The 27,333-nt window shown below is 43.7% G+C and overlaps 1 protein-coding gene across 1 annotated transcript; it reads left to right on the forward strand.

Moving 5' to 3' along the window:
- The first annotated feature begins 901 nt into the window (after window positions 1-901).
- SRD5A2 (steroid 5 alpha-reductase 2) lies at window positions 902-26,444 on the forward strand. Its single transcript, XM_038134053.1, has 5 exons — window positions 902-1,320; window positions 21,507-21,670; window positions 23,420-23,521; window positions 24,484-24,634; window positions 25,163-26,444. Exons 1-5 carry the CDS (start codon window positions 1,037-1,039, stop codon window positions 25,227-25,229), a joined length of 768 nt encoding a protein of 255 aa, XP_037989981.1. The 5' UTR covers window positions 902-1,036; the 3' UTR covers window positions 25,230-26,444.
- The last annotated feature ends 889 nt before the right edge of the window (window positions 26,445-27,333 follow it).

The raw sequence follows: 27,333 nt of genomic DNA on the forward strand, positions 1-27,333 counted from the left end.
CATGATTGGATGATGCCAAACATGACCCGGACTCGTCAGACTCGTGGGTCTTGGACTGTGTTTTCCTAGTCCTACGGCGAGCATCTACATTTGCTCATTTTCATCCGACCTTTGGCATCTGTCTGCCTTTGCTCTCCACCTGCCCGCAGTGGAGCGGCACTGCCTGGCACCAGGCGGCCGCTCAGCCCTGGCAGCACAGATGGCCGGGCAGCAGCGGGGCACGGTGACACACTGGGGCAGCGGAAGGGAACTCCGCCGCTCGCTCCCACCTCGCCGGCAGCGATTGCCTCCTGCGGGAGTCCCCCCCGCTCACCTCCGGGCCGCGACTCCGCCTCGCCCCCGCTCGGTGCCGACCGTGCCGCCTCGCCGCCCCCGGCGCTCCCTCCCTCCCTCTCTCCCTTCGCTCGCCGCCCTCACTCCCGGGACGGATCGGACCGGCGGCGGGAGGGGCGGGCGCGGATCCCGGCAGCGCGGGGGACGGGAGGGAAGGGGCGAGAGAGAGAGGGAGGGACGGGGCACTGCTACCCTCCGGGCGGGATGGATGGCGGGGATGGAGGGGGACAGCTCCTCTCCGGGAGGGGCAGAAGAGAGGGATGGAGGGGAGCAGCTCCCCTCTAGATGGGACGGGAGGGATGGATGGAGGGGAAGAGCTCCTCTCTAGATGGGACGGGAGGGATGGATGGAGGGGAACAGCTCCCCTCTAGATGGGACGGGAGGGATGGATGGAGGGGAGCAGCTCCCCTCTAGACGGGACGGGAGGGATGGATGGAGGGGAACAGCTCCCCTCTAGACGGGACGGGAGGGATGGATGGAGGGGAACAGCTCCCCTCTAGATGGGACGGGAGGCAGGGATGGAGAGGGTCAGCTCCCCTCCGGGCGGGTCGGGGCGTCTCGCCCGCTCCGGCACGAGGGGCTGCGCCCTGTGACGAGCCCGGGCGCTGGGAGGCAGCGCGGCGGGGCGGGGTGACGGCCGCGGCTCTAATAAGGCCGGGGCTGGCGCTGGCCGAGGGCTGTTTGCCCCCGCCCGCCCCCGAGCATGCAGTGCTTCCCCGGGCTGGTGCTGGCGCTGAGCTCGCTGCTGGGCGCCCTGGCGCTGCTGCAGCTCTCGCTGCACCTGCGGGTGCCGTCCCGCTACGGGAAGCACGAGGAGCGGCTGTGCCGGCCGCGGGGCCGGCTGCCGGCGCGCTGCGCCTGGTTCCTGCAGGAGCTGCCCTCCTTCCTGGTGCCCGCGCTGCTGCTGGCGCTGCGCAGCCCGCCCCGCCTCGAGCCGCTCGGCTGCCGCCTCCTCTGCTGCCTCTTCTGCTGGCACTACTTCTACAGGTACCGCCGCCGGGCACGGCTCCCCGCCGCCTCGCCTCGGGAAACAGAACCAAGGGAAGCTGCGGGAACGGGCGCAGCCGGAGCCGGGCGGGCGGTGCGGCCGGGGCCGGTCCTGGCCGCAGCATCGCTCCCTCCCGAGTTCGGCTGGCCATCCGCGCCCCGGACTCCGCTCGAAGAGTAGGGACCGGCCGGGTGGGCATCTCTGCCCCGGGGAAAGAAGCAGGTGGTGCTCGGGTGCTTGAAGCAGGGGAGAGGATGGATGCTTTGAATTGTTCTCTTAGGGGGAAGGAAAAAAAAAAGAAAAAAAAAACCCAGAAGGTTTCGCTAAGTTGAAGCAAAGGTTTGGATAAAACTCATCCAAATGTTATGTAAAGGTACATAGGAAGCGCTTGTTGCGGGCAGGAGAAGCGCCGCATGTGCGGCGGCGGGAGCAGCGGCGGCCGCGGAAGGCAGCCGTGGGAACACGCGCGAGGGGGCCGGGAGCAAAGCCACGGAGCGCCGGGAGCGCACGGCTCTGCCCGCAGCGCGGGGCGAGCGCAGGCGCTGCGCGAGTGCCGTGCCACGGCACCTAACTTGGTTCTTTACGCTCACTTCGTCATTCCCGCTCCGCTACCGAAGTACCAATTTGTGTTGGGTTTTTTTCCCTCTTCATATCTTTTCTTTTTAGAAACCTGGTGTTGTCAGAGTCAACGAATGCTGTAACTCTAATTAATTCTGTATTTGCTAATCAGGAGCTTAAATAAATAGTAGAGTTTTTATCCGGTGTTGGTGATAACTTTGAAGAGACATAGCTCTACAATTGTCACCCAGTTCTGCAGAGAATATCACCAGAATCCATCTTCTGCTCCACTTCCATTTTCTGTGGAGTTCTTTAGTGAGAAAGCTGAATTTTGTTTATGGGGAAAAAATGGCTTTTATTCACAAGTGGCAAGTGCACGTGAAAATGTTATGCCATTATGTAGTAAAGAGCAATGTAACTTCTGAGGCAAAACCTTGACTCGATTTGCCATTTTCCACCACCATTTCTATATCTGGTTTTTTAGTTTGCTTCATAGAAATAGAAAATATTCTTTTAATATTTGATCAGAAATTATTATTTGCTATTCAACCAAAATCAATATACTGAAAATCCAGTTGCAGTATCTCTACAGATAGTTTAGGGATAGAAACTCAAGGCTATTCTGGAGAAATTTCAAACAGAGAATGGTTCACGTTGCTAACACTGCTTTAGACCTGTATTTGTTATCACTCCCATTGTCTTTACTGCAGAAGTCAGCTCGATGATACACCCATAACATATTTAGCTTCCAGAAAGCCAAATGTATTGATTATATGCAGTTATACAGAATTTAGTTGAATGCATTCTGTTACCAAGAGTTTCTGATTGTTTGAGAAACACTACTATCAATGAACATCGCTGGACGACTGAAAGAAGTGTTACCCTGCCAGAATGCAAACATCTATTGACTCTATTGGCTTCTTTCCCAAATTTACTGCTGGACTTAGGCAAAAGCACTGTGTTTTCATACGTTTTCTTTCCCAAACAGTTAGGGGATCTTCTCACCTCTCGCTGGAACATCCCTCTTCTCTTGTAAAAGTAACAGCCCTCACTTAACCAAGTCTGTAAAAAATTTTTCTTGCTAATACACCATGTTACTCCAATATTATCCTCACAGGCTGCAGCCCCTTCTCACACAAGTCGTTCTGACATTCTGCTGAATCAATAAATATTTGAAATGTTGTATTAAATATTAATACTCTGCTATTGTGCTAAAGAGCAGCAAAATCACAAAACAGAAGTTTTTCTGGGTTTTGCCTGACAATACTATAGGACAGGCAGGTTTTTTGAGGGATCCTTGGTAGGATGACCTATGGCCACATGGTTGTGTTTATGATTAGAGCCTTCTTGATAACATGAAAGGTTTAACAATCAGCACAGCTAATTGTTATCTACAATTTCTAGCAGGTAGGATAATTTATTGTTACAGAGAATTTTTCAGGCTGTAGCATATCTTACAGTTAAACAGAATTTCTGCAGCTTTCCTCTTTTCCCGACTTTTTAGTGACCTAGACTTTTTTAGTCCTTGGACCCTCTGAAGGTTGGGTGAAATTCTTAGCAATCAGTAAGTGTCACAAAAACTGTAATCTGGATTAAGCCTTTAACTAAAAGAATGGGACTTTCTCAGTCCTTGGAGGAAGATGACAATAATGGAGGAGACATCCCTGACCACTCGGCATTCACAGGTTTTGCCATCCAGATTCAGCTCCAGTCTAAGTCCACCTGCAGCTCCTGGATTTTCTAGGCAGTACCTCATGGGAATTTAGGCTTCCCTGTTCCATGCTGAGAGCCACCACATCCTGGTGACAGTGCTGGTGGGCAAGCTGTCTTCTTGCAGAGCTGAAAAAGGGGTGGACAGAAGTGCACCTACATATTATGTGCACTTGCATATTATGGCTGTTTGCCTCTAAAATGATGCTGAATAAATCATATTACCAAGGGGTACTGGTGACACTGCACTAGAAAGTTCCATTGCCATACAGTGTTTGGAAAGATGTTCAGTAATTTGACATAACAGTCAGGGTCTAGTTTGACTTTTTGGGTTTTGTTTTCTTTTCATTTTATTATCTTTACTTGGAATAATCGAACAACAGTTTTAAATACTTTTGTGATTAAACTTGACTGCAAGGATAATAAGTCAAGCGTTAAATCAATCAATAATAAAATTGCATTTACGTAATGGGTGTAGCCTACTTCATTTTCTGACTTTAAAATTTTGAAATTAATAAAGGTGTTCTACTCTTAATCATAAAGGTATTTTGTTAATGCACTCCTACTTTTACTACTGATGATCTGGTATCTGTACTTAAGCATTCCTCTGTGTTTGTAGGAAACATTTTCTTTGTATATTGTTTCATAATTTAGTGACTTCTTTCTCTGCACAGAGCAGCTTTTATAATTCCTAATCTTGCCTCATCTACTATAGCAAACTTACATGAGGAAGGGAAGTTTTCATCAGAGGTGTGCTCAGAAGGACATTATAGTCCAGAATGGAGAAACACAGACTTTCAAAAGACAGCTGTGCTTAGCCATTCTACCTTCCTTTATGTTCTACCTTCCTTTATGTTCTAGCCAGCTGTGTTGCCCCAGTAGCTCCTTTTAGACTGAAGCACATATTTCAGAGTAACTTTAAGTCTTGACCTGAAGACCCCTGAATATGAAAAATCCATCATTTTCTAAAATGGAAAAACCCAGTGTTTTCTTTGGTAGTGTTACCTTCTGAATTCTTTTACCCTTACTTAAACATGTTTAAAATGTCTTGCTTAAATTTGAGTGGTCTTGATTTTTCTCCCAGTGGGCCTTGCTCCTTCTATCCACCCTGTGCTAATTTAAAGCACTCCCTAGTGTCCTTCAGTATTCTCTTACTATGATATCACTTACATGGTATTGGATCATGTTTTAATTTGCTTGTTACAGAGCTGTCAAGTCCACTGTCAGCATCAGTTTGATGCAGATAATATAGGAGCACATGATCGTATTTCTGGTGCATTAATTACCACACATGATGTCGTATTTATGCTGAATTGATGGGTTTGTGGTGGATTTATGCCAGATAAAGGGGAACAGACCTTACCCGATCTGACACAGAGTTAGAGTAGTGCAGACACATGATACTTCATCTGACATGAAGTTGGTCAGGATAAAATTACCTTTTCATAAATTTAGGAACAGGTTTAAGCCACCATAATTAACTTGTCCTCCTTTTGGACATGTTGTCAAATAGCTACAATATTTTTTTTAATTTGAACTGATGTATCATAAACTAGATTTATGATATCACTGAACCACAGCAGACCCTCAACGCAAGACTTTTTTTCCCCCTCTCAGTCCTCAGATAATTTCTGTGGCTTTTTTTTCCCTCTCCTTTATTTTCTATATCCATTTGAAAATGAAGACATCAGTGTGTGATGTACGACACAGTGCCAGAGTTGTAGTAGCATGCCTAGAGAGAACATTGCTTTCCTGTTCCGCCATCCTACTCCGATGTTTACACGTTGGGAGAGCACTTTTCTCTTTGGAGTCATAGAGGGACATCCTATGTTTCCAGGCTACTTAGAACACTCTGGAGCTGGTGTAACCCGGATTGTAACCAAGGTTACAATCTATTGCTCCTTAGGAGAGTTTCTTGTTTATATCACTGCATTTCCTTCATTTTTAAATAAGTTTTTTTTTATGGGCACACCGCTTAGAAATGCTGTCCTGCCCACATTCATGTTCACTGCTTGTCTAGAATTCGTGCCATGGGCCAGCTAAATCAGTGGTAATTTTGTATTTATTGTCAGGCTTTTGAGGAATATGCTGGACTGGGACCCCCCTAATATTGTTCTGGAAACTGGGTTAACGCTGATGGTGCCTCATTGACAAGGACTTTAGAGGACCTCTCTGCTTGTCTGCAGGAGTCCTGGGAGCCAGTTCTGGCCGGTGCTGTGCCCCATCCAGCCCACTGCTGACAGAGAAAGGAGATGGTCACCTGGGTGGCGACTGCTGGTCAGAGAGCCAGCCCTCCCCCAGTGCTGCCCAGAACAGAGACTTTCTGTCTGAGAGGATTCAAGAGGGAGAGGGATGGAGCCAGGAGACCTCCCCTCCATCCCGCCTTGTCCAGTGGCCCGTGGTGAACCGTGACAGCAGAACGCTTTCTGCCTTTGTCTGCCACCACTAGGCAGCAGCCTCTCTCTTTGCGGCTCCCAGGAAGGGATGAAGGCAGGCTGCTGCTGCTGCTGCTGCTGCTGCTGAGGGGAGGAGAAGGAAGGGAGGAATCCCAGCCCTGGCCTCTTTGGCTGCTCTCCTTAGTTAGCCAGCTCTTTGTGTCTCAACGAGCACTTTATTAGCGCAGCATGGCATTAATTTTGTCAAATTCAAACGGTGTCTGGTGCTAAAGATAACATTCTTAAAATCAGAATTATTTGGAATCTGAAAAAAAATCAAAATCTGAGTTTCCACGTCTCTTTTCAGTAAGCTCATAGCATCTTCACTTTCACAGGGAAGGTTCTGTGGTTGCAGGGGCCTCCAAAATTGATGGGGTGGGAAGGTAGAGAAAAGGAAGAAGAAAGTGAGAAAAGAAATGACTGCCAAATCTGCCATCTGCGTATGAAATCTCTGTGGAAAGCTGGTCGTGAGCTGAAAATGATGAGTGGTGTAAGATGTACGTACAGGAACACTTCTTGTGATAAATGACTTACAAAGTATTTTACTTTGAAATGTAGTTTGTAATACAGCCTTTCCTGCTGGAGGGCTGTGCTGGGAATGTGCTCACCTCAGGTGGCAAGGAGAAACCCATTTGCTGCCTTTCCATTTTGCAATCCAGCTTCAAAAACCAAAGGTGGGAAACATAACGTGTGGCAATGAGAGGAAACCTTTGCAATCCAGTCCCATATAAATCTTCACGCTGCACTTCTCTTGCCAGTGAGGCAGACAGAGTGGTGAGGGAGCAGAGGCGATGCCACCGTGCACAATCGCAGCAGGGAAGGCCTTGTGCCACTGACTTCTGAAGATAATCCTGAAGACAGAGGTCTAAATAGAGGGTGCTGCATTTGCCCCTTCTGTGCTGCCCTTAATAGCTGGGGCACAAGCAATTTAAAGAGGCATTTCAGTTTCCAAGACCACCTAGAATTACATTTACTTATTCATTTTCTTCTCTTGCAACTTTGTTTTCGATCAAGCCAAATCTTTGTTTTCTATTTCACTCTGTTAATATATGAACGAACCAAACTGCTGTTTTCATTTTGGAAGTGCACTGAAGTGAATCTGAGAGACATTAAGTAAGGCTGCTCTTTGAGATGCAGCTGGATCCCCAGACTCCTCTGACTGGAGGTGACCCATTTGGTGCACCTGTAGCTGGTTTTCTACAAATTGTCATATTTCTGAAGAGACTGGGAATGCAGAAATTTGTGGCAAGAGAATGAGAAGCATTTGAAAACTGCATCCTCACATAAGTTTTTAACACTTCTTTTGGCCAGTTTCCCTCTCTCTGGAACTAAGCTGGGGGGAGAAAGGAAAAGGCTCTTGCCCTGCCCTGCTCTGCAGAATGCAGTGCCTGCCTGTGCTGCCTGTTGGTCAGGCAGGTGCTATGTTTACCTGGACACACCTGGACTGACCCTTTTTTCAAGTAGGAATACCTACTTGTGATCAATAAGAAAAGCAGCTCAAGACTCCAGAGAAATGCTGAAGGATGGAGGCTCCAAATGAGTAAGTCATCTATAATTTGCTCATAATTTTTGGAAGTATTCTGTATTAGTTCATACAGAGTTTTCGTTATGTTTTCTGAAACACGAAGTGCATAAACAGAAATTGGATAAAGCTTGAAGGATATTTATACATTTAAGTGGTACTCTCCTTGCTAGTAGTGAATATAACCAGACCAGAAAATAACCACCAGGTCCAAGAGATCCAATCCAGAGATTAATTTTTCCCCCCACAGAAATAGTTATTTTATCCTTTGGTCTTAGAAAGTTACCATTATTAAGTGTCAATAACTAGAGACATTCCTCTTGTTGGCCTTTCATAACCTCTATAATTAATCTCCCAATACAAAATCTGCAGGTATTTGACAAGTAACAAATCCTGTTCTCTTTTCCTTCACCTGGATGAAGATCCTGACCAGGAATATATCCTGACCAGATTCCTTTTGGCCTTCACCAGCTACACAGTAGCACATTTGCATCCTCTCTCCTGCTGTTTGGCCTTGGCAGTAATTCTAGATCTGTCAGCAATATCCCTAACAGAGGCTGGCCATTTGCTGTGCCTCTTCCATGTATTCCTTGCTCCCCAGGCATCCCAGTGCATTACAGTAATGCTAATATATAATTTCTTCTCTTCTGTGAAAATAGTAGATTCATTGCTATTTTTACCCAGGTTCCTCAGATTAATGCATTAATAGCCAAGAAAAGTATCTCTTAATATTCTTTGCCTCAGAATTGTAAAATGCTCACGTACCCAGTGCTAGTGTGGAGTTTGCTTCCTTGCAGTCTTCTCTAGCATTATGAAATTCCTTCCTAATTCTGCTCTCAAAATAGAATACTATCTGATTGCCTTCCTAACAATTAGCACAAATAATCCTATCTATACACTCCTTTCCCAATAGGAAGTGGGCTAACATTACAGAAACCTATTGTTTTTGCCCAGCCCAAATTGTACCCATGTGATTTTTTCCTTTTGTCTCTTGGTCTGGAAGATTTTCTGCAGAGATAACGTAAGACTTTTATCTTCCTTCACTTCTTTTCAAGACAACATGCCTCTTAGGAGTATCTTTATATCTGATGCTAATTCATTTGTGCTGTTTTGTTATTACCAGGCAGCTTTAAATGCACTAAAGGAGTATTCATGCCTGCTCTGAGACCTCACTGCTGCTGTTAATTACAAAGTGACCTGGTGGGCGTCAGTCCAGCTGCTCTGCAGTGAACTGTCCAAACTGCAGTTCCAGGGCAGAGTCCCAGCCACCAGGACATCACCAAGGCAGAAGAAGGTTGCTCTGATCTCACCTGTGTGTGGTTTGAGTCCACCCAGGAACTTAAAGCACTTGCTATCCTGTGAGCTTAAATCCTTTAGGATGATAACATTCTGAGCTCCAAACCTCACTGGGCTTTGGTAAGACTGGCAAGGATCTGGTAAAGATCTGGATTTGCATCACCACATTCTTGGCACCGATATCAGAAAAGCAGAGTTATAAAGGGTTATACTAAGACAGAGACAGAAAACAATTTTAAATTATAAACAGGAGTTTCTGCAAATGTTTTTACTTGAAAATAGCGATGTTTTCACTGAAGAAGTAAATTATTTGTCTTAATCATGAGATGTCTGCAGTATTCCCTTATTTGGGCTACTCTTTTAAGTAGGAAATAAAAACCAAGAGAAAAGTGTTAAGGTCCATTCCATATGCCCAGTGCTAAATTTGTGATCTTGCTCCTTCAAGATCCACAAATCTGATTTTTTTGATTTCTTATTATAGTAGAGACAGCCATTAAGGAGGAGGTAGGACTTTCATACTAAGCCAATAAACACTGTTTGACAAAAGGACACACTTTAATAGCCCCCTTGTGTACTCAAAAGCCTGTATAGTTAGGTAATTTGCCAGTTTTATGAAGCTCCGTTAAGATTGTGAAATAACCTCCTAGTAGTATGATTATAAATCAGTGTCCATCCCAGAGATTGCATATTTCCCTCAGTGTAAGTTATACTCTTGGAATCTCCTTCAAAATTAATTTTGGTCAAGAAGGGTTATGATAAAGAAATACTTTCAAGCTTGAATTAAGAGACAATTCTTAATTTATACATCTCGCAAGTGTTCTTCTCTGTCCAGAAATTGATTTAAATGTGGCAGGTGAATTGATCAGTACTGAATTTGGTCAAATAATTAAATTCATGTACATCTACGCCCATTAGAATGTAAGAGCCGCACTACTCTTTGCCGAGCACTCAGCTGACATTCTAATTATTTTTGCAACATCTCACTGTTACAACAATAGCAATGGGATTATTTTGTTATGAAACCCAACCAAAAAACCCAATTAAAACTGGGTTAAAATATTCCATGTAGGGAAATGGGAAAAGGCAACTCATAAGAAGAAAAAACAGTAAATTTTTCTATAGGTCCAAATTTGTTTTAAGAACCAGCTAAATTCTACTTAGCTGTGAACTTTTGAAGCACCAGTTACTACTGTATTAATATATAAGGATAGGCAGAAAGTTTCACCATTCCTAGGAAGGTATATCCAAATGTGACTTCAACAGCAATGAAAAAAGGTCCTGTTTGAAGGAAGCTGGGTTTGACCTCCTCCTTCCCAACTACCCTTTATAAACGTGGAATAGCAATACCCACAGCCAGCTTTAGCCAGGTATAAGATACCATTTTCCTTACAACAGCGCTAGAGTTCATCAACTTAATCCAACACCTGCCATGCTGGGAGACTGCCTCCCAGAAATGGCTCTGGAAAATGTCACCTTATCGAGGTTGTCCTCAAAGAGATGTGTTGTCTACTAGAGAAAGAGGATTTGCCTAGGGGAGATGCTAGGGAACAGATCAGTTCCCAGGCAAGACTTTGCTGAAGCAGATCCTGAGGCAGGGTGATGACCTGCGGCTCCTTGACGTACTGGTAAAGATGGGCTGGGTCACCTTCCTACAAAGCCAAGGCTCCTTGATCTAGGTAGTCATGCCATCATTCAGGGTGGGCAGGCAGGCTACAGAGAGCTCTGAATAAGTTACCTGGGCTACCCAAAGAAGTATAGTCACATTAGCATGGACTCCTGCTAGAAATGCACATGCAAATACCTCCAGACAGCGTGGTCCTAGGCAAACCTTCCAGTGACTCCTGTCACACGTCTGGGGTAAGACAATGCATGGACCTCTATTAAACTTCTGCTGCTCCTGAGAACAGGAGAGGAAGAAATGTTGAGAAATGACAGAGTGGAAGAAAAGTACTTACATTATTCTGCTGAGGGTTTTTTTTTTTTTTGCCTTTTTGCTTCTCTTTGGAACCTTAAAAAAAAAAAAAAGAATCATTAAAGCATTCACATTTTAAAACTTGGCCCAGATTAAAGTTACTAAAGTGAGACATGTCTCTGACTCTTCGCAGGGAAAGCAATTTAAACTTGGCGGAGTTGTCTGAGAAGTGCGTTTGTATCTGTTCAAACATAAAGGTCGTCAGCTAACATTTTTAGAGTCTTGTTCCTCTGGTTCAGCTGAGGCTATAAGCAGGACCACAAAATGCAAGCCTGCAATCCAGCCAAGTATGCTCTAGGCTGGCACTGTAGGCACAGAGCAAGGCTTTTCTGGCTGCTGGGATAATCAACAGAGAAGAAGTAGTCTCCTGGCTGGAGTTCTGGCAACATGGATTAGGAAAAATACAACATGTCTTGAATGCAGAGAAATAAAAACCACTGTGAGGTTTACAGTCAGGGCTACAAGGTGGGAAGAGACAGAAATGTCAGCTGAAAGAGCACAGGAAGGGGCAAGTAGGAGAGTTGTTAACAACAGCTAGGGCAGTAGTGGGGTAGGAGTGAGAAGAAATGGGAAGGAAAAGGTCATGATGGGAGAGGGCAATATCCAGGTATTAAGAGACGATGCTGACACTGTGCTGAGTGATTCACTCAGTAGCTTTCAGTGTCAGGAAATTTTTTGACGTATTTTGTGAGAAAACAGAGATGATTGTGACTCAGAATCAGCCCATAGCAGTTTTTCCTTAGGAAAAAAAAAAAAGGCTTCTAAGTCCTCTGATTATTTTAATGTAAGCACAAACTCAGGATCTGAGTCACTGGTCACTGATCTGGTCACTTCAAATTTTGTTCCTCTCTATGTGTATGTACTGCCATGAGTGCCATGAGATCAGAGAGGTTCAGTATGCTGGCTGAATATAATCTGGCCAAGATTCAATGTTGAATAAGGATATTTAAGTTGAATAAGGATAGATTACCAATTGCCTGTCTTCCTTTGGTCATTTCTCAGGCCCACAGGGGCAATTTATGGAAAATAATGACACTTGATCTTATAAGTGCAGTCGTAAGAGCACAGATCTCTGCATCCTTGGATTTTGTGCCAGTTTTTATGTAGACACATCTTTCTGTTCTGCTCATGATCTCAACTCTGTGAACTCTTAAAACTCTGCTCCAGTGGAGCAGGGAACTTTTTGAAGTTCACAACATAGTGTCTGATTAAGTTACTCTGGCATGTATTTCACACTTTTGGCAGACTCCCACAGTTTAGCAATAGGAACAAAGTGATCTGTTTTCATAAATATCAAGTGATTATTTCTGAAGAAGAAAAGAGGGAGATACCTTTGGCTGGCTAAGGCTTTGACACACTATTGCTTAGATAAAACAACAAATATTCTCATAACCTCTAAGTACTGTTGCCCTTTAGATACTATCAAGTAGCAGAGGTAATCATGAAGCACTGTGAGATCTGCACATTTGTCATCAGCGCAATCCATCTAGTCAAGCTGAACTTTAATCCCCATGCAAGTCCTCCTGTCCTCTAATCCCCATGAAAGTATGAATCTGGACCAAGTTTAATTAGGGTTTCAACTGTGATAGCTGGTCTGGTGCTGAGTCCATCAGAGCCTCTCTCTGACTAAAATAGCACTATGTTCCCATTCCCAGGCAGTTCCTGGCCACACACAGTCCTCAAATTTTCTTCTCATTCCTGATGGACATTTGTCTAGTCTGTCCTTAACAATTGCTGCAAATTGAGATTCCTAGTACGTTGCAGTGCCGCACTAATATCTAAGTACATTTTCTATACACCTGTTCAGGCCTGTTGCTTCTCACTGTGTTCCCAGTAGACAAGGAGAATGCTTGACTCCTTTCTTCTTTGCAGAAGCTTTTTGTACAGTTGCAGATTGTTATGATGTCTTCCACTGGTCTTCTCTTAGTCATTTTAAAGAGCCCTGAGTCCTTCAGTCTTTCCTCACACCACACTTCCTAGAGCACAGCTGTTTGTCTTTAGGTTGCTTCCACTTTGTCTTTTATAGAGAGCTGGACAGAGTATCATTTAAGCTCCTACTAGCACCATGCAAAGGGGAAAGATTACCTCAGTAATTTTAACATTTGCCTTTTTCACAAAAGCCTGACATCATTGGCTCGTGCTCAGTTTGCCACCTACCAGCATGCTCTCTCCTATCCAGCCCTTTTTTCAGCTTGTCTTTTACATTTGGTTTTCATTAAGTGTAGTATTTTGCCATTGTATTTATTGAACTAAATCAACTGTTTTAAAACTATCAAACAAGTATTTCAAGACTATTCTAAACTCTGGTCTTCATTCTTGGTGTGCTCAGCATCTCTCAAAGCCGTGTCAGCCACAAACATTGCAAATATTTTTTCCCCCAGAGGCATAATATTAATCAATAAACTCCTGAGTAGTACCAGAAGAGTCTTTTGCAGAACTTCCCTCAAAAGATCTTTCTAGTTTGATAGTAAACAATTGTGAATTATTCCTTGATGTAATTTTTCAATCAGTTTTGCAGCCACTTAACATCCTCTAAACCAAGAAACTCCAAGTTACTTAAAAGGCTGACATGTGAGACAGTGTAAAAAATCAAAGGTCAGGACACAGGACATTGTCTGCTCCTACATCCCTCTCTTATGATATATCCAATTTATGTCTATGCCTTCACTCAACAAACCTACTTCATGAAAACAGGGTTACATATGGAAATGAGTCCTGTCCCCTGCTGTTACAGATACACAGGACTCTGAGCCGAAGAGGCTGTTACAGGTATTACTGCTCAGACAAGAAGCTGATCAGGCTGCACATTCTGCACTCCCCTGACTTGGCTGTGTAGTGTCTGAGGAAAAACTGTGACTTTGTAGGGGATGGTACTGATTTCAGCAGGGATCTGTACAGGGAACATATTCCCTTTGCTCTATTAGCTCCACCTCACCTTCTTTGGCTATGAAAGAGAAAAGTACTTTTTAAAAAAATCCCCATCTTTCTGATGAATATGCCAAATTTGACAAGGGGTGGTGAGAAAGATATTAATATCTGGTTCATCTGGCTTTTGTTTCAGTTGCCTTTGCTTAAGGGCAGTCAATCAATTCTTCCCTTTGTTTAGTTCAGCTCTCATTCTGATCACCTTTCCGCAATACAAACAAAAATGAAGAAATAAGTGACTGGGTAATGGCAAATGAAAATAAAATAATATTTGAAATTAAGAATATTTCAAACCTATTTGAAACATTTAAAAAACAAATATGCTGGTATAAATGTATACCGAGTGTAATTTGCTGATGGATTGTGGCTCGCTGAGGCAGCTTGATAATGCACCAAACCCAGCAATTCTGTTTTTGGTGTCCCTTTAGAAAATGCATAATAACTGAAGTACAGTGTTTTGATCCTGTATCTGCAAAACCAGTATGATGCTTTTCATGATTGAATGCCTTTTTACCAGAAGAATTCTCCTTTGTTGGTTCTGTCTGGATGCTGGTAGTCACTGGGAGAGACCAGATTTTGTAATGACATTTTCAGAAATAATGGAAGAAAACCAAGAGCAGTAATGAAGTAATTTATAAACAAAATTGCAAAACACTTTTGAAACCTGGCCACTGTTGCAGTGAATTTAGAAGAGGAAAAATTTTTGCCTTGGAGTCAAGCCTACACAATTATTTTCTACTAATTAAAACCAAATACCCTTTTTAAGGTCTTATTCCTTTCCTTTTTCCTAATTTGTTTTCCATACACTTATATTTTATTAAAGATAGCGCATCTAATACTATCTGTATGCAATATGAAGAGAACTAAGCTTTATCTATAAACTGTATTTATCCTACTTTGCTAAATGCACAGCATGCTAACAATTTATATCAATCAATCAGGCATTACTGACTAGTTCTAGCTAGTCACAATGACTAGTTCTGGTGTTTGTAGCATTGGAACTGAGTATTACACAGCTCAGATTCCTTAAATTTATCCAACATTACATGCATCATGTTTTTTTTTTTTTCTTCAATGATTGACAGTGATACAGAAGCACTATTTTTTAGCCTTTCCCATCAGATACACATGCTTTTGAAAATATTTTTTCCTATAACCCCCCTTGATTCAAAGGCAGTTGTAAGAAACGATGCTTTTCTGACCTGTCGCCAAGGTTTCAACCTGAAGTCTGTTTTTAGCTCTGTGGCTACAAGTCAAGTGCACTTGCTGGTTCCTTTGACTGTTCTGCAAGTGCTGTCATCCATGGTGTCAGCCTTCCTGGCACAGCAAGTACCACTCTGGAGCTTTACTCATAAATGCTGGTGTTAAGCAACTGCTAATCTATTCTAAGGAGTTTATCATCTTTGAGATGTTCAGTTTGTATAAAATGTTAGATGAGTCATGAGACATTATGAAACCCTGAAGGTATCATGCTGGATTAGAGCAGAAGTCCTCCAGAGTCAGCACTCTGTCGTGGCAGAAGCCAGAGTCAGATCATTCAGAACAAAATGCAGTAAATGGTGGTCAGTTGTCCTCAGCAGCTGCTGGCTTCTGTCTCTCTTCAATGGAATATAATTTATCCCCTGAAATATAAGAATTACTATTAATTCCAAATATTTGTCTTCTCTTTATTAAAGAATCTGCCTTTGTCTGTAATTTCTGATTATCCTCCCTCTCCCCTCCTACCCAGCTCTTTACTTCAGTGTTTTTTCTATATTACATTTAACAGAAATCTCATTGCATTCAAGCTAACTTCCTTTCAGTATCAGAACAACTGTTGGTCACAGCTATTCAGCTCTCCCAAATAAATTATTTTCTAGTATTGTGTGCTATTTCTCATCTGAAATAAGTTTATTCTCATTAATCTTCAGTACGAGTTCAGCAATCCCCATGGTTCAGTATGGCAGTCACTTACAAATCTCTTCTCATTTTCCCACTGGTCCTACTGCGTTTCTGATGCCTTTGCATTAAGTCAGTGCTGCCCAGACTTTCTCTTTCCCATTGCCTTGCTTCTCAAGAACTCCTTGAAACCCAGTCATGGTGCCATGTGTCTCAAAGTTTCCTCAGTCCTTCTCCCACCCCTTGATCAAATGTGTGCCTCTGTCTCTTGCCCAAGAAAGATGAGTCTGCTCCTGCCAGAAGTCTTCATCAGCCCTGGATGTGACACTAAAAGGCCACCAAGAAAGACTGTCCCTACCAACAGGCTTCAGGTTGGATTAATCTTGGAAATGAGCCACAAACATCCCAAGGATAGTAGATTCACCCAATTTTTTTAGATAGACTCCTCAGAAATTTACCTGGTATAGCAGGTTTAGTATTTTTTTATACAGCTGAATCATAAGATTTTAAATCATATATCTCTCTTTCTTATTCCTTAAATTATAGCCATCAAAATTTGTCCAAAGATCTTTGGAGGAACATGGAAGTAGGGTATTTTGCATGTGGAAAAATATTGCTGTCTTGGAAAAGACAGTTCATTCCAACTTAGTTTTTGTCATCCCTAGATAAATAAATCTACATGATTAAAATAAAAAGGCGGTTCTCTTGCTCCCCTCACTGACTCTGTTCAGTGATTTAAGATGAGCTTACAAACTGGGCCACAGTCCAGGAAGTGATTACAGTTACCTGATGGTTTCACGTTGTCCCAGTGATGCAGGAATGAGGAACATTCCTGCCCCAGTCAGGAAATGTGCTCTGCAGCTGGGATCACCCAGAGGCACTCACAGCCACTGCATACCCCTTGCACTGGTGGGCTCCTCAGGCAGCTCTGGCTGGGCATCATCTCCAGAAAGAGAGCTCAGCTCCTGAATTTACAGCTTCCTTACACCAGGAGGTGAGATGCAGCTGCAGTACAGGAGATGAGGTCTGCTGTCTGTCCTGAACCTGCAGGGGGTATTGCCAGAGGCTCGATAGGCAGTCCATGACTCCTGCCTGCTGGCATTGCTGGTGTGTCACCTTAGTGCAGCCCAGATTTTGTTCCCGAGTCTGTGACAGAGCATGTCTCACTGTGCAGACCCTGACAGAAGGGACATGGTCCACCCTGCACAGTACAAATAGCTGCTAACAACCTACTTTTCATCTAAATATTCCTGGCTGATGATGCTCTCAGTCTGTTGCAGAGTAAGTGGGGAAGGGAAGGGTAAAGCATCGCAGGGTAGGATGTTTGAGGAGAGGAATATGACAGGTGAGGAGTTTCTATCTGCATTGTGATGCTGGGGCACCTGGAGACAGCATGATGAAGGAGGTTTAAAATGCTTAATTTCACATTTGGAGGTATTTTCTTTTACTTTCCCTTTAAACTGATAGCAAATTAGCCTGCTGCTTGGAACTGAACATTTACCCATCACATTTGCTTTAAGCCAGTCTGGCATAATTGAAAATTTTTAATTTGCCACAGGAAAATTAGGTGCCAGATTGTGTCCTGGTGTGGACTTGACAGTTTTCTCCTATAAATATCCAATGAGAATTATTGTAACACAACTCAAAACCAGTAAAAATTTAAAGTTGTCTCAGAGTGCATTTAACCTACAGATGAACTACAGAATGGGGCTCAGAAAGTATGTGCAGACTAATCAGCAGCAGATGTCTTTGGGACATCTAATTTGGCATCCATAACTCTCTAGAATAATTAGAGGCTTTGTGTACGGCATCACAGCCACCCCAAACAGAAGTCCATCATGTTTGTGAACAACTCGAGCCTTTGTCCAAGTGGTCAGGTATGCCAAGGGTGCCAGCAGCTTGCTAGCAATGTGATTCCAGTGACAACCTATGGTGTTAATTTTTGATGCAAAGAGAACTGGTCTGTGTAATCTCCCCAGGTTTGGACACCAATCTTGTAAATCTGTGCACAAGAATGATTGAAAGTAAATCCATGGTTTGATGGCAGGCCAGTCCTTTCGTGTCTGACTGGTCTGTAGTTAGTGTAACACAAATCACAAGGTTTTTCTTATCACCTGAGACGCAGGGGATATTTGTACAAAAAAGAAAATAGAAACAACCCCATAAGGAAGGGGGTGCAGTAGAGTCTAGAGAGCTGTCCTCTGCTTAGAGAGGTCTTTGTTTGAGAAGGTACCAGTAGAGTGGTGAGAACTGCAGACAGCACCTCAGCAAGGAGTTTTCAGGGAGTGAGAAAGGGGGCTGCAACATGGACCCTTGATGGAGCAGGCTGTCTTACCTACTGCATGAGCCCTGCAGCAGCTGCACAACACCTGCCTGACTGTGTTTTTCGGGGTCAGCTCAGTGTACACATGAGCTGGGAGCTCCCTGAGGGCATCACCCTCATGGGAGGGCGTGGCTACCCGCCCTGACCTGAGCCACCAGCCCTCCCCACCTTTTGTATGTCTGGGTGGGACAAGTGAGGAGCCAGAGTACGTGGAGCCCAGACCGTGGGAAGTGGTTCTCAGGCACCATTTGGCACGTTGGTTCATCCTCACCAGGCATTCAGGGCAGGCCCTGCCACCCAAAAAATCCCGGCAAGGACTCAGAGCATTCCTGGTCAGGAGAAGTCCATAACTCTCTTCTGGAAGCTGGCCAGGGTCACAGGGGATGGGCCAGGGCATTCAGACAGTGCCCCAGCATGAGTAGGACAAGGCTGGGTTATGGCCAGCACCTGCTTTCAAGGAGAAAGGCACCACATCAGTACTGCCCACCTTGCCATCTTTCTGCTTGCTAGTCCTTTGCTCGTCCTGGTTAGACCCAGAAGAAGGCCTGGTGGCAGAGGCATAGATGGGCAGACACAGCAGGAGGCTGGTGGCCCACAGGCCTGGAGGGAACCAGGTGTCCTCCATTCTGGGCACCCTTGACCCAGTTGCCCCAGGTGTGAAACACCCTGAGCTTCCAGGGTGACAAATGAGCTGTTACTGCCTGAAACACTGCATCAAGGGCCTGCAGAGGAGAAGACACAGCAGGAGCATAAACATCTCTGACTGACAAGCTGTTGGAGGACTGACAATCTACTCTTAGTGGATTATGGTAACATTTGGGAAAAGATTTCCATCTTCTGTGGAAAGAAGAGCAAACCTATACTTTCCCTGGGTTTAGGTGAGAATCTGCAGAGTTTTCCAGAAGCTGGACTAATACCTTTAGGATGAAATTTGATGCAATGTCAAATGATTTTCTCTTCAAAACCTGCTCTTTTGGAAAATAAATGATAGGGAAGAAAATGAATAATGCATTATTCATTCATTTAAAAGGAAACTGTTGGCAATGGTTTAGTCAGATGCAGTGCCTTTGGCTGGTAAAGATAATAAAGGAGTAATGAATTAGTCATCAATACTGCACCGAAAGTAAAAGGTCAAATTTGTCATTGGACTAAAACCAAAAGGCCAGATTTGTTCTGTTATTCTAAAATGGTGGTCTTCAGGCCCCCTTTGATTTTCACACTGCAAAATAGTTCCAGCAGAGCTGCAGACTCTTCCATGGAATATTTAAAACTATTAAATGCCCCTGCTTTATCTCTGTTGCTCTTTCAAATCTCATCAGGAATAGTTTGTGCACCCTCAACTAACCATGTAGTACAATCTCATACAAAGAATTGAATGTGGCCTCTGGTTTAACAGACCCACAGAGATTTTCTTGGAGAATTTGTTCCACAACAAAGATTCTTGGATTCAATCCTGACTTGGATTGTCCAAACTGCTATGAGGCAGGATTACAGTGATGCCAGGATTTTACTACCTCAACAACTAAACAAAGCTGGTGCCTCCTGGCTCCCCTGCCGTTGTGCTTTTACTTTGCATGCAGATTCCTTCTCTCCTGTGTGCACTCCATGGCAGAGAGGTTTGTGGCCTCCTGTTACTGCAGGATAAGTCACCTTTCAAGGGCCTATAACCTCTACAGCAATAGCAGCACCAGGAAGCGGCACAGAAACAATCAGTTTTTCTGGGACCTGAGAAACTTCTGTTTGCATCAGCTGTAAAAACTCAGAGACTCTTAAACCTGACTGGTTTTGGCAAAGGATAAAGCAGTGCCAGTCCTACTTGAATCTGCTGTATAAATTCACCTCCTAAATAATTTTGCATGGTTTTAATCATTCCCTCTTCTATACAATTTGCTGTCTTCAAGCCTGCATTTGCAATTTTCACACTTTTTCTTGTAACTGTTCAGGTCAAATTTGTCAATATGACTTCAACAGCAGATCAGAATGCTAAAGCTGGCCTTGCTTACTTATAACTCCAGCATCACACTCCCAAAGGGCAAGATCAGTAATTATTGGTAACATTAGTCCAAAGAGCATTCCTTCCCATTCTGTAATAAATATGACAAATGTGATACCACTATTTGAAGAACATTTTCAATACCTCTTACGTTTCTCTTTCTTTAAAAGTTTTTAGCACTTCTGCATCACAGCTGCCTTAATTGCTGGAAATCTGTCTTGCCTTGCTTTGGAAAGCAGTGAATTAACATGCTGCTGCTTGTACTCTGCTTACTCACTTCCAGACATAGTATGATTTAATCTAGATTTACAATATTATGAGATTTTATGCCTCAGCTTGCTTAAATTGACACTTGCAACATGGGATGTGAATTACTTATCAGCAATGCTTATATACTGGTATGATGAGCACCATCCAAAGCCCGAGAGGGCAAAAGAAAGAAATTCGCAGTGTAGATTTTTCCACTTACAGAACTTAAGTGGCCAGGTAAGAAAACACTTACTAAAAATTAATATAACTTTGTTTCACTCTCCCAGGGACGATATGGATGGCCCGAAGTGTCAAGGGGGATACTCCCACCTGAAGCAAACGTATATGTAAATTAAAGCTATAAAATCACCAATTATTAGCTCACACAGATGCTAATGCTACCGTGAGCACAGCTGTTGTCTAAGAAAGCCCTAGGTGCTGTAGCTGCATGGAAATCTTGGTGTTTAGCGTATTAAACTTATGGCTGTAGCTCTTCTCATTTTAAACAAAAGCTTGAAAGCACAGAGGGGAGGCAGGGACTGGACGTAAAGCAGCTCCCCAGACAGGAAAAAACAGCGCTCTGCCCCTACATCGAAGTGTCCAAGCAGAGCAGGACAGAGCTGCTGTGTGTTTGAGATGCATGGGGGTCTCTTTCTGAGTGAAGTGGGAGAGGCTGGGACAGGAGATTACATCTTAGGGTGTATACTGCAGGGGGTGAGAGAGCCAGAGGGTCTCAACACTGCCTTCAAGCCCATCTGCCACCATGGGTTAAAGCCCTCAGGGATCAGGAATGTCTTCTCCATAACAAAGCTCCTCCCGATGGATGCTCCATGCTCTGGCATAGTAATCCTTGTTTGGAGAATCAGTATTGCAGTTGGTGCTGCCCTTCACAAACATCAGTGATGTCTGAACATCATGTCCCCATGTCCCTCCACAGCGACCAATCTTCGCTTGGCTCACTGGAGCATTAAATCAAGTCTTGAAATGAAAATGCAGTTTGTGGGCACGAATTCCTCATTTTCACCAGCAAGCGTAGAGAAAGGTACAGCCACATTCTCAAAGCATCAGTGAATCTGGATGAGCTTTCTGACTTTCCACCTTGGGTACTGTCCTGAAGGACCAGAAAAAGATGTGTATCTGTAGGATCTCATGTTCCAAATAAATTGTTGATCTTATATTGTTGCAGTTCTTTTCAAAATTTTTGTCTTTGTTGACCTATTTTCTACTTTGTGCTTTGTTCAAGTTTTTTCCCCTACAGCAGAGAAATTGCAAATACAATGTTATCATGAGCAATGTGCTGACTTTTTTTTCTTATCTACCTTAGGACATTTATTTACCCTTTCTTCACTAGAGGCAGACCTTTCCCACTGCAATTGCTTTTCTTTGGCATGTTATTCTGTATCTATAATGGCTTCCTCCAGGGGTACTACCTGATTTACTGCGCTGAATACCCAAACGATTGGTGCACCGACATCCGATTTACATCAGGTAATTACAGCTGCAGGATTCCCAAGATCTAATCTCCAAGCAATTTGTGAGCATTTTGAATTATGTCCTAATCTTCAGTGAACATGTGAGTCGAATCTGTTGTGATGGAAATCAGCTTAAGACCTGCTTGCTAGTAAATGTGCAGTAACTTTTTTCCTGCTAGGCAGCCACCTTTGAAGGTATATCATGCTATGGGTTAGTCTCAAATCACGAGCCTTGTTTTACTGACAGCACTCCAGAGCCTCCTGCTGCCATGGGCCACGGAGATGCAATCTCAGGCCCCAGGTGCACGGAGGTGTGCCCTTGCTCAGCCAGAAGTGTGCACCCAGCAGTGGCTGTGTGCGAGCGCAAGCTGTGGCTTTCTCTTCCCTGCCAGGGAGCTTTGCACTCGATGCAGCTATTCTGAGTGAGACAGAAAAGAAGGGCACAAAACCCCAGCGTGAATGAGGCTTTAGGGACAAAGAGCTCTTTTTTCTCATGTAAGGCACAGGGGAAGATTAGAGATCACGCATAGTCTGGTTGTATGTTAATACGATTCCTTTCTATTCCGTAACTTAATAGCCTAGCTGAATTTCACCCTGTAAAATCCCTCAGAGAATAACTGAACAAGAGTAGTTAGATGGCATTACAGATTTGGTACTGCACAGAGAGTGGTTTTAAATGTAAACATAGAAATGAGGATTAACATGAATGTCTGAGGAAACATTTTGGATACAAGAAGTACAAACTAACCAAGGTACTCTCTAGGTACTCTCAAGGTACCCTGTTTCACACCATGGATGCTAGTTCAGACAGCATCACATTCTAAAAATTCTGGACATTGTTTAGTCAGACCTCACACAACCAACAAAGACAACACCATATAACTTCATTTTCATGATAAATAAAATATATATTTAATGTTAAAAAGAAAAAAGAAAATCAGCATTAGCAGTACTTGAAATATTAAGGAAAAAACAAACGGTGTATTCTTCCTCTACAGACTCTTATCAACTTTCTGTTGCTACTGGAAATGTTGAGGTTTTATCAGCATTTAGTCTTTTATCTATACATTGTAGCGCACACACTATTCCTTTTCTTGCTTGTCCATCATTGTCAGAGGCGGTTTTCTCAGTGTCCAATGTGTCATGAAATGAAGGGCATGTCACCTGCAGACTTTCTCAATCAAATGCCTCTGGTTCTTCAGTTAAATGGAATCTGGTCAGTGGATCACTCTGGCCAGATAATGTACCTTCAGCAAGTACCTGCTTCCCACCCACGCCCAAAGCTCTGTCCAGGCAGCCTCACTGGCAGTGGACTGAGAGGTGCCGAGATGTAGGCTCCTTTCCCAGCTCCAGTGATGTGCTGGATAACTTTGTGTCTCTGTGCTGCCCTTTCCTCAGCAGTAAAATGAGGGTATTGGTACTTGTCTACAGCTCAGTGCTTATTCTGCAGTAATGTGCACAATTGTGGCTGGCTGTCATCAGCTGTGGTGGCCATGGGGTACTTTGTGTCCCCCATGAGTATTCAATAAATGGGGACTATGGTCACCTGGAAGTTCAGCTGAAAGGGCTCTGGTGTCACCAGTCGGTTGTGCTCCTGTTCAGTAGCCTTCTTGGTAGCAATGCATCTTTTGACTTGAAAAAGAATCCACCCCCCTCACATTATGACCCCTATCTGTCAGCTGCAAAGACAAACCTCACACACGAGCTTGAGCAGGGATATCTAGACAGAGCTGTCTTTCTAATCCATTTCTTGTTGTTTTCTTAGGCCTCTTCTTATTTCTGCTGGGAATGGGAATCAACATTCACAGTGATCTCCTGCTGCGCCAGCTGAGGAAACCCGGGGAAGTCACATACAAGATTCCTCAAGGTAAATTCTTATCCCCCCCTTCCTTGAAGGAAGTAGGGCAGCAGAATAAGCAATGTTTTCTGACTGAATTCACAGGAGAGTGACAATAATGGCAGAGAAGCTGGTCTTGCACAGGTACTCGGTTCAGGTGCCCCCCCAGGCTGCAGGGACTGGTGTGAGCTGGCTGCAGACAGTCCAAGGAAAGCAGCAAGAGTATCTGCAAAACACGGACTGTGAGGAGAGATTTAGGATATTGGCTGGTAATTCTGAGAAGATTGAAGTGGACACAGGAAGAGGATTTTAACTTTGCAAAAGGCAGCTGCAAGGAAGGAAATAGTCTTCTCCATGCCCAGAAAGAAGTAGTAGCGAATTGCTTATTGCGCAAAAGGTGGATTCAAAGTGTAAACTTAAGGGGAAAATAATAGCACCAAGGTGTTGAATTGCCTTTCCAGAAAATGTCTAGCTCTGTAGAGCAACATGGATGGGAATCCAAGAATTTCTTGGTCTTGGTATTGACTCCTTCTGCTGGCTTCTTGTGGATGGTGATATGTCTCTCCCAGAGTTTCTCAGCTCCAATATTTACTCTTTTAAATGCTGCAAAAACTGAGATCCAGATTTTGCATTCTCCAAAGCTAGTGAGGTTGCAAAATATTTTTAGGGCATGGAAAGGATTGACTAATGCTAATTCTTATAATTTAAATCTAATAATGGTCTTTCTTAAGTTATTTTCCAAATGAAAAAAAGTTATTGTAAAAGTGCTGGAAACATCTGAGTCAGAATCCCCCTTGATTCTTGTATTTATACAAGAATTTCAAGCAAGATCCCCCTTTGGTATGGCCCCACTGGCTTCAGGGAAGTGCATTTAGATAGCTGCTATGGGCTGAATAAGAAAGGGTACATATTCTGCTGCTGACTTTATGTGAAAGAACCTTCCAGGTGCAGGAGATGGCTGTAAAAATTAAATATTTTGTCTGTTGCTGCAGGAGGACTGTTCACCTACGTTTCTGGAGCCAACTACTTTGGAGAAATTGTGGAATGGTTTGGTTTTGCCATTGCAACCTGGTCCCTACCAGCCTTTGCCTTTGCCTTTTTCACTCTTTGCTGCATTGGTCCACGTGCTTATCATCATCACAGGTATCAAACTGTTCCTTGCCATATGCTGCTACTTCCCCTTGGAATGCAGTTTGCAAAATGCCAGGGAGGACCAGAGCCAGGATTTGGGATAAAACTGAAATCTAAAGCCATGTACAGGAGGTGTATTGGCTTATTTGTGCAAGGCAGGCAGTCAGCTGGTGCCCCTGGCCTGACAGTCATTTAATGTGACCTGAGCTGCATTACTGCTTCCACCCTGCTAAAGCCTCCCTTTACTGAGCCTCATGAATGTGAGCATTTCCTAAGGTTTCCCTTCCAACCTGTGCACTCCTTTGGAATAGATATGCTCTGAATTCCTAAAATTTCTACTTTAGGTTTGTTAGAACCTTAACAGTATTTTCAGTTAACTAAATAACCAGGTGTAAATAGTTTTGGAGCTGCTCGTTTGCAGAGTTACACACCGAGATAACAAAGAAAGGGAGCTTGGAGCAGTTTTAAGCTGATCTGTATTGAAACTGTGCAGTTTCCCTCTATGTATGCAGGTTCACTGTCTTGCTTATTTTCTTTCAGGTACTATCTCAAGACATTTACGGACTATCCAAAATCAAGGAAAGCCTTGATTCCTTTTGTTTTTTAATGATTGAAATATGGACTCTTTGTTTTGTTTTTATAGGATTTTTTTTTCCAATTCCTAGTTTTAACGCTAGGTCTGACTATAATTAATTGTATAGATGATATCCCAGGATTGTAACAGACAAGAAAGTAATTTGGAATGGAAGTTCTTGTTTTAATTAGAGGGGAAATTGCAGATAGTTATGGGCAAAAGGACTCCCCAACACAGATATTTGCTTCTCAGCGCAGTTCTATCCGTGGAAAATAAATACGTACCTGCATGGACATCAGAGAAAAAAAAAAATTAGTTAAATATTGTTGCAGAAAAGTAAAAAGTAAGCCCATTACTTTGGAGAAAGTCTTCAGCAGCCACTCCAGTTCATAGCATTTCTGCAACTGCTCCTTCCTGCCTCCACGCTGCAGCACTCGAGCCCTCGCTCTGCTGGCAGTGCCCAATGTGTTGCTACATTTTAAACCAGACAGGGGGGGTCTCATTTGCCCCAAAAAATTACTCAGCCCATTATTTTTCATCTAAAAGCCATCTTAACTCCCAGAAACACCATGTAACAGGAGGGAACTTGTGCTGGCACAAGGCTGGGAGCAATGTGCCATGGCTCAGAGGTGAGGTGAGGTACACGGAGATGGAAGCTGGCACTCACAAGAACAATGTCCGTGTTCCTTCCTTAAGCATCACTTTCCTCACTGTCAGATGATTAATCTTCAGGGTTTGTTTTTAAATGTACTTTGTTATAGCGATTGCAGCTCCATTAGCATTTCTTTTCTCTTGCAAATCCAGACATTTTTTTCAGAATAAAAATTTTTCCACTCAGTTGTTGTTCATAAAAAGATTTGAAATGGTGATGCATGACAAAAATTACAACAAATAAAAAGCTCTGTGTTGAAGAAAATGTTCTCTGACACTGGCAGTACATTTTGTCTATGGAGAATATTTTCAGATACTCTTATTAGGAAATGATGCAGAGATACTATTGAATTTTTACAGACAGAATGCCTCTTCCTAACTTCAGGATAGTTGCGAATTTTTCAAAAAATGTCATTAACCCCAATAGGAAGAGATGTCCTCTTGAATGCTGATAGTTTTATTTACCCTTCAGAGCATAAAATCCTGCTAAGAATTATGCTGAGTAGCTGGCAAGAAAAAGACCAGACTGCACACATGAAACACACTACCTGCTGTTGGAGTAATCTGATTGATTGTATGCAATTTCCTCCAAAACACAATAAAATTTATGTGAAACACAGAGCTGTGCTAGCCTATAATTTACTGTTTGCAGAAACAAGTCTCTGTGATGTTGCTTACCAAGTTCTGCTCACACCAGCTCCCTCCTTCTGGACAAACCCTCCTTTCTTTGCTCATATTATAAATCTTCCTCACTCCCAGAGCAGAGCAGCCAGCTGAGGCTGGCTCCCACTGTACAGTCCCTCTACAGCCCACAGGAGAGCCACGTGGGGGCAAAGGTAAGAGAGGGAGAAAATAAGATGCAAGCAAAATTGTTGTTGAATGGGATGAGAGTTTCTACATTAGCATCACAAAGGTGTTTTCCTTTGGTTACCTTATTTAAAGCAAGGCTGGAGGCAGTGAGAATACCAGGTTGGAGATTTGACCCCTTCCCCAGGGAGTGGATGCTGAATATGAGCAGCAGCCATGCTCCCCAGAGCTCCTTCCCTCAGCTCCTTCCCCATATCCTCCTTGATGATCCCTCCTTGCAATTTTCCCCTCCAAAGCCTCACAAGTGGTGACAGAGCAAACAGCCCATGAGTGGCAGTGTTTCTAGCTGCTCTCTTCTCCATCTATTTCTGAGCCAGGGGAGAGCAGGGACAATGCTCTGCCTTACGCTTTTGACCAGAACAGGACTTGTGCAGACTTCTCTGTCCCTCACATCCAAACAGGACTATTGCCTGCATTTATTTTGTCTTGCTTAATATGTGCACCAGGTAGTCTGCTATTGCCACTGTCAGTCCCAGATACCAGTGCATGGAGCTGGAGGTCAGACTGGGAGAACTGGTGCTGGTCCAAGGTAGGAGATGCCTGCCTGCAGGCTGGAGGGCCCCACAGCCTGGCACCATGAACTTGCTGAGCACAGGATGTCTCCAGGTGCTGGACATCT

The sequence above is a fragment of the Motacilla alba genome, chromosome 3 (genome assembly GCF_015832195.1).
Source record: "Motacilla alba alba isolate MOTALB_02 chromosome 3, Motacilla_alba_V1.0_pri, whole genome shotgun sequence".
Lineage (NCBI taxonomy): Eukaryota > Metazoa > Chordata > Aves > Passeriformes > Motacillidae > Motacilla > Motacilla alba.

Bases quoted from the DNA above. Each gene is read 5' to 3' on its own strand.
- SRD5A2 (XM_038134053.1), top strand. From the start codon at position 1,037: ATGCAGTGCTTCCCCGGGCTGGTGCTGGCGCTGAGCTCGCTGCTGGGC. The intron at 21,671-23,419 runs GTAATTACAGCT...TTGTTTTCTTAG, and splicing joins CGACATCCGATTTACATCAG to GCCTCTTCTTATTTCTGCTG. The intron at 23,522-24,483 runs GTAAATTCTTAT...CTGTTGCTGCAG, and splicing joins CACATACAAGATTCCTCAAG to GAGGACTGTTCACCTACGTT.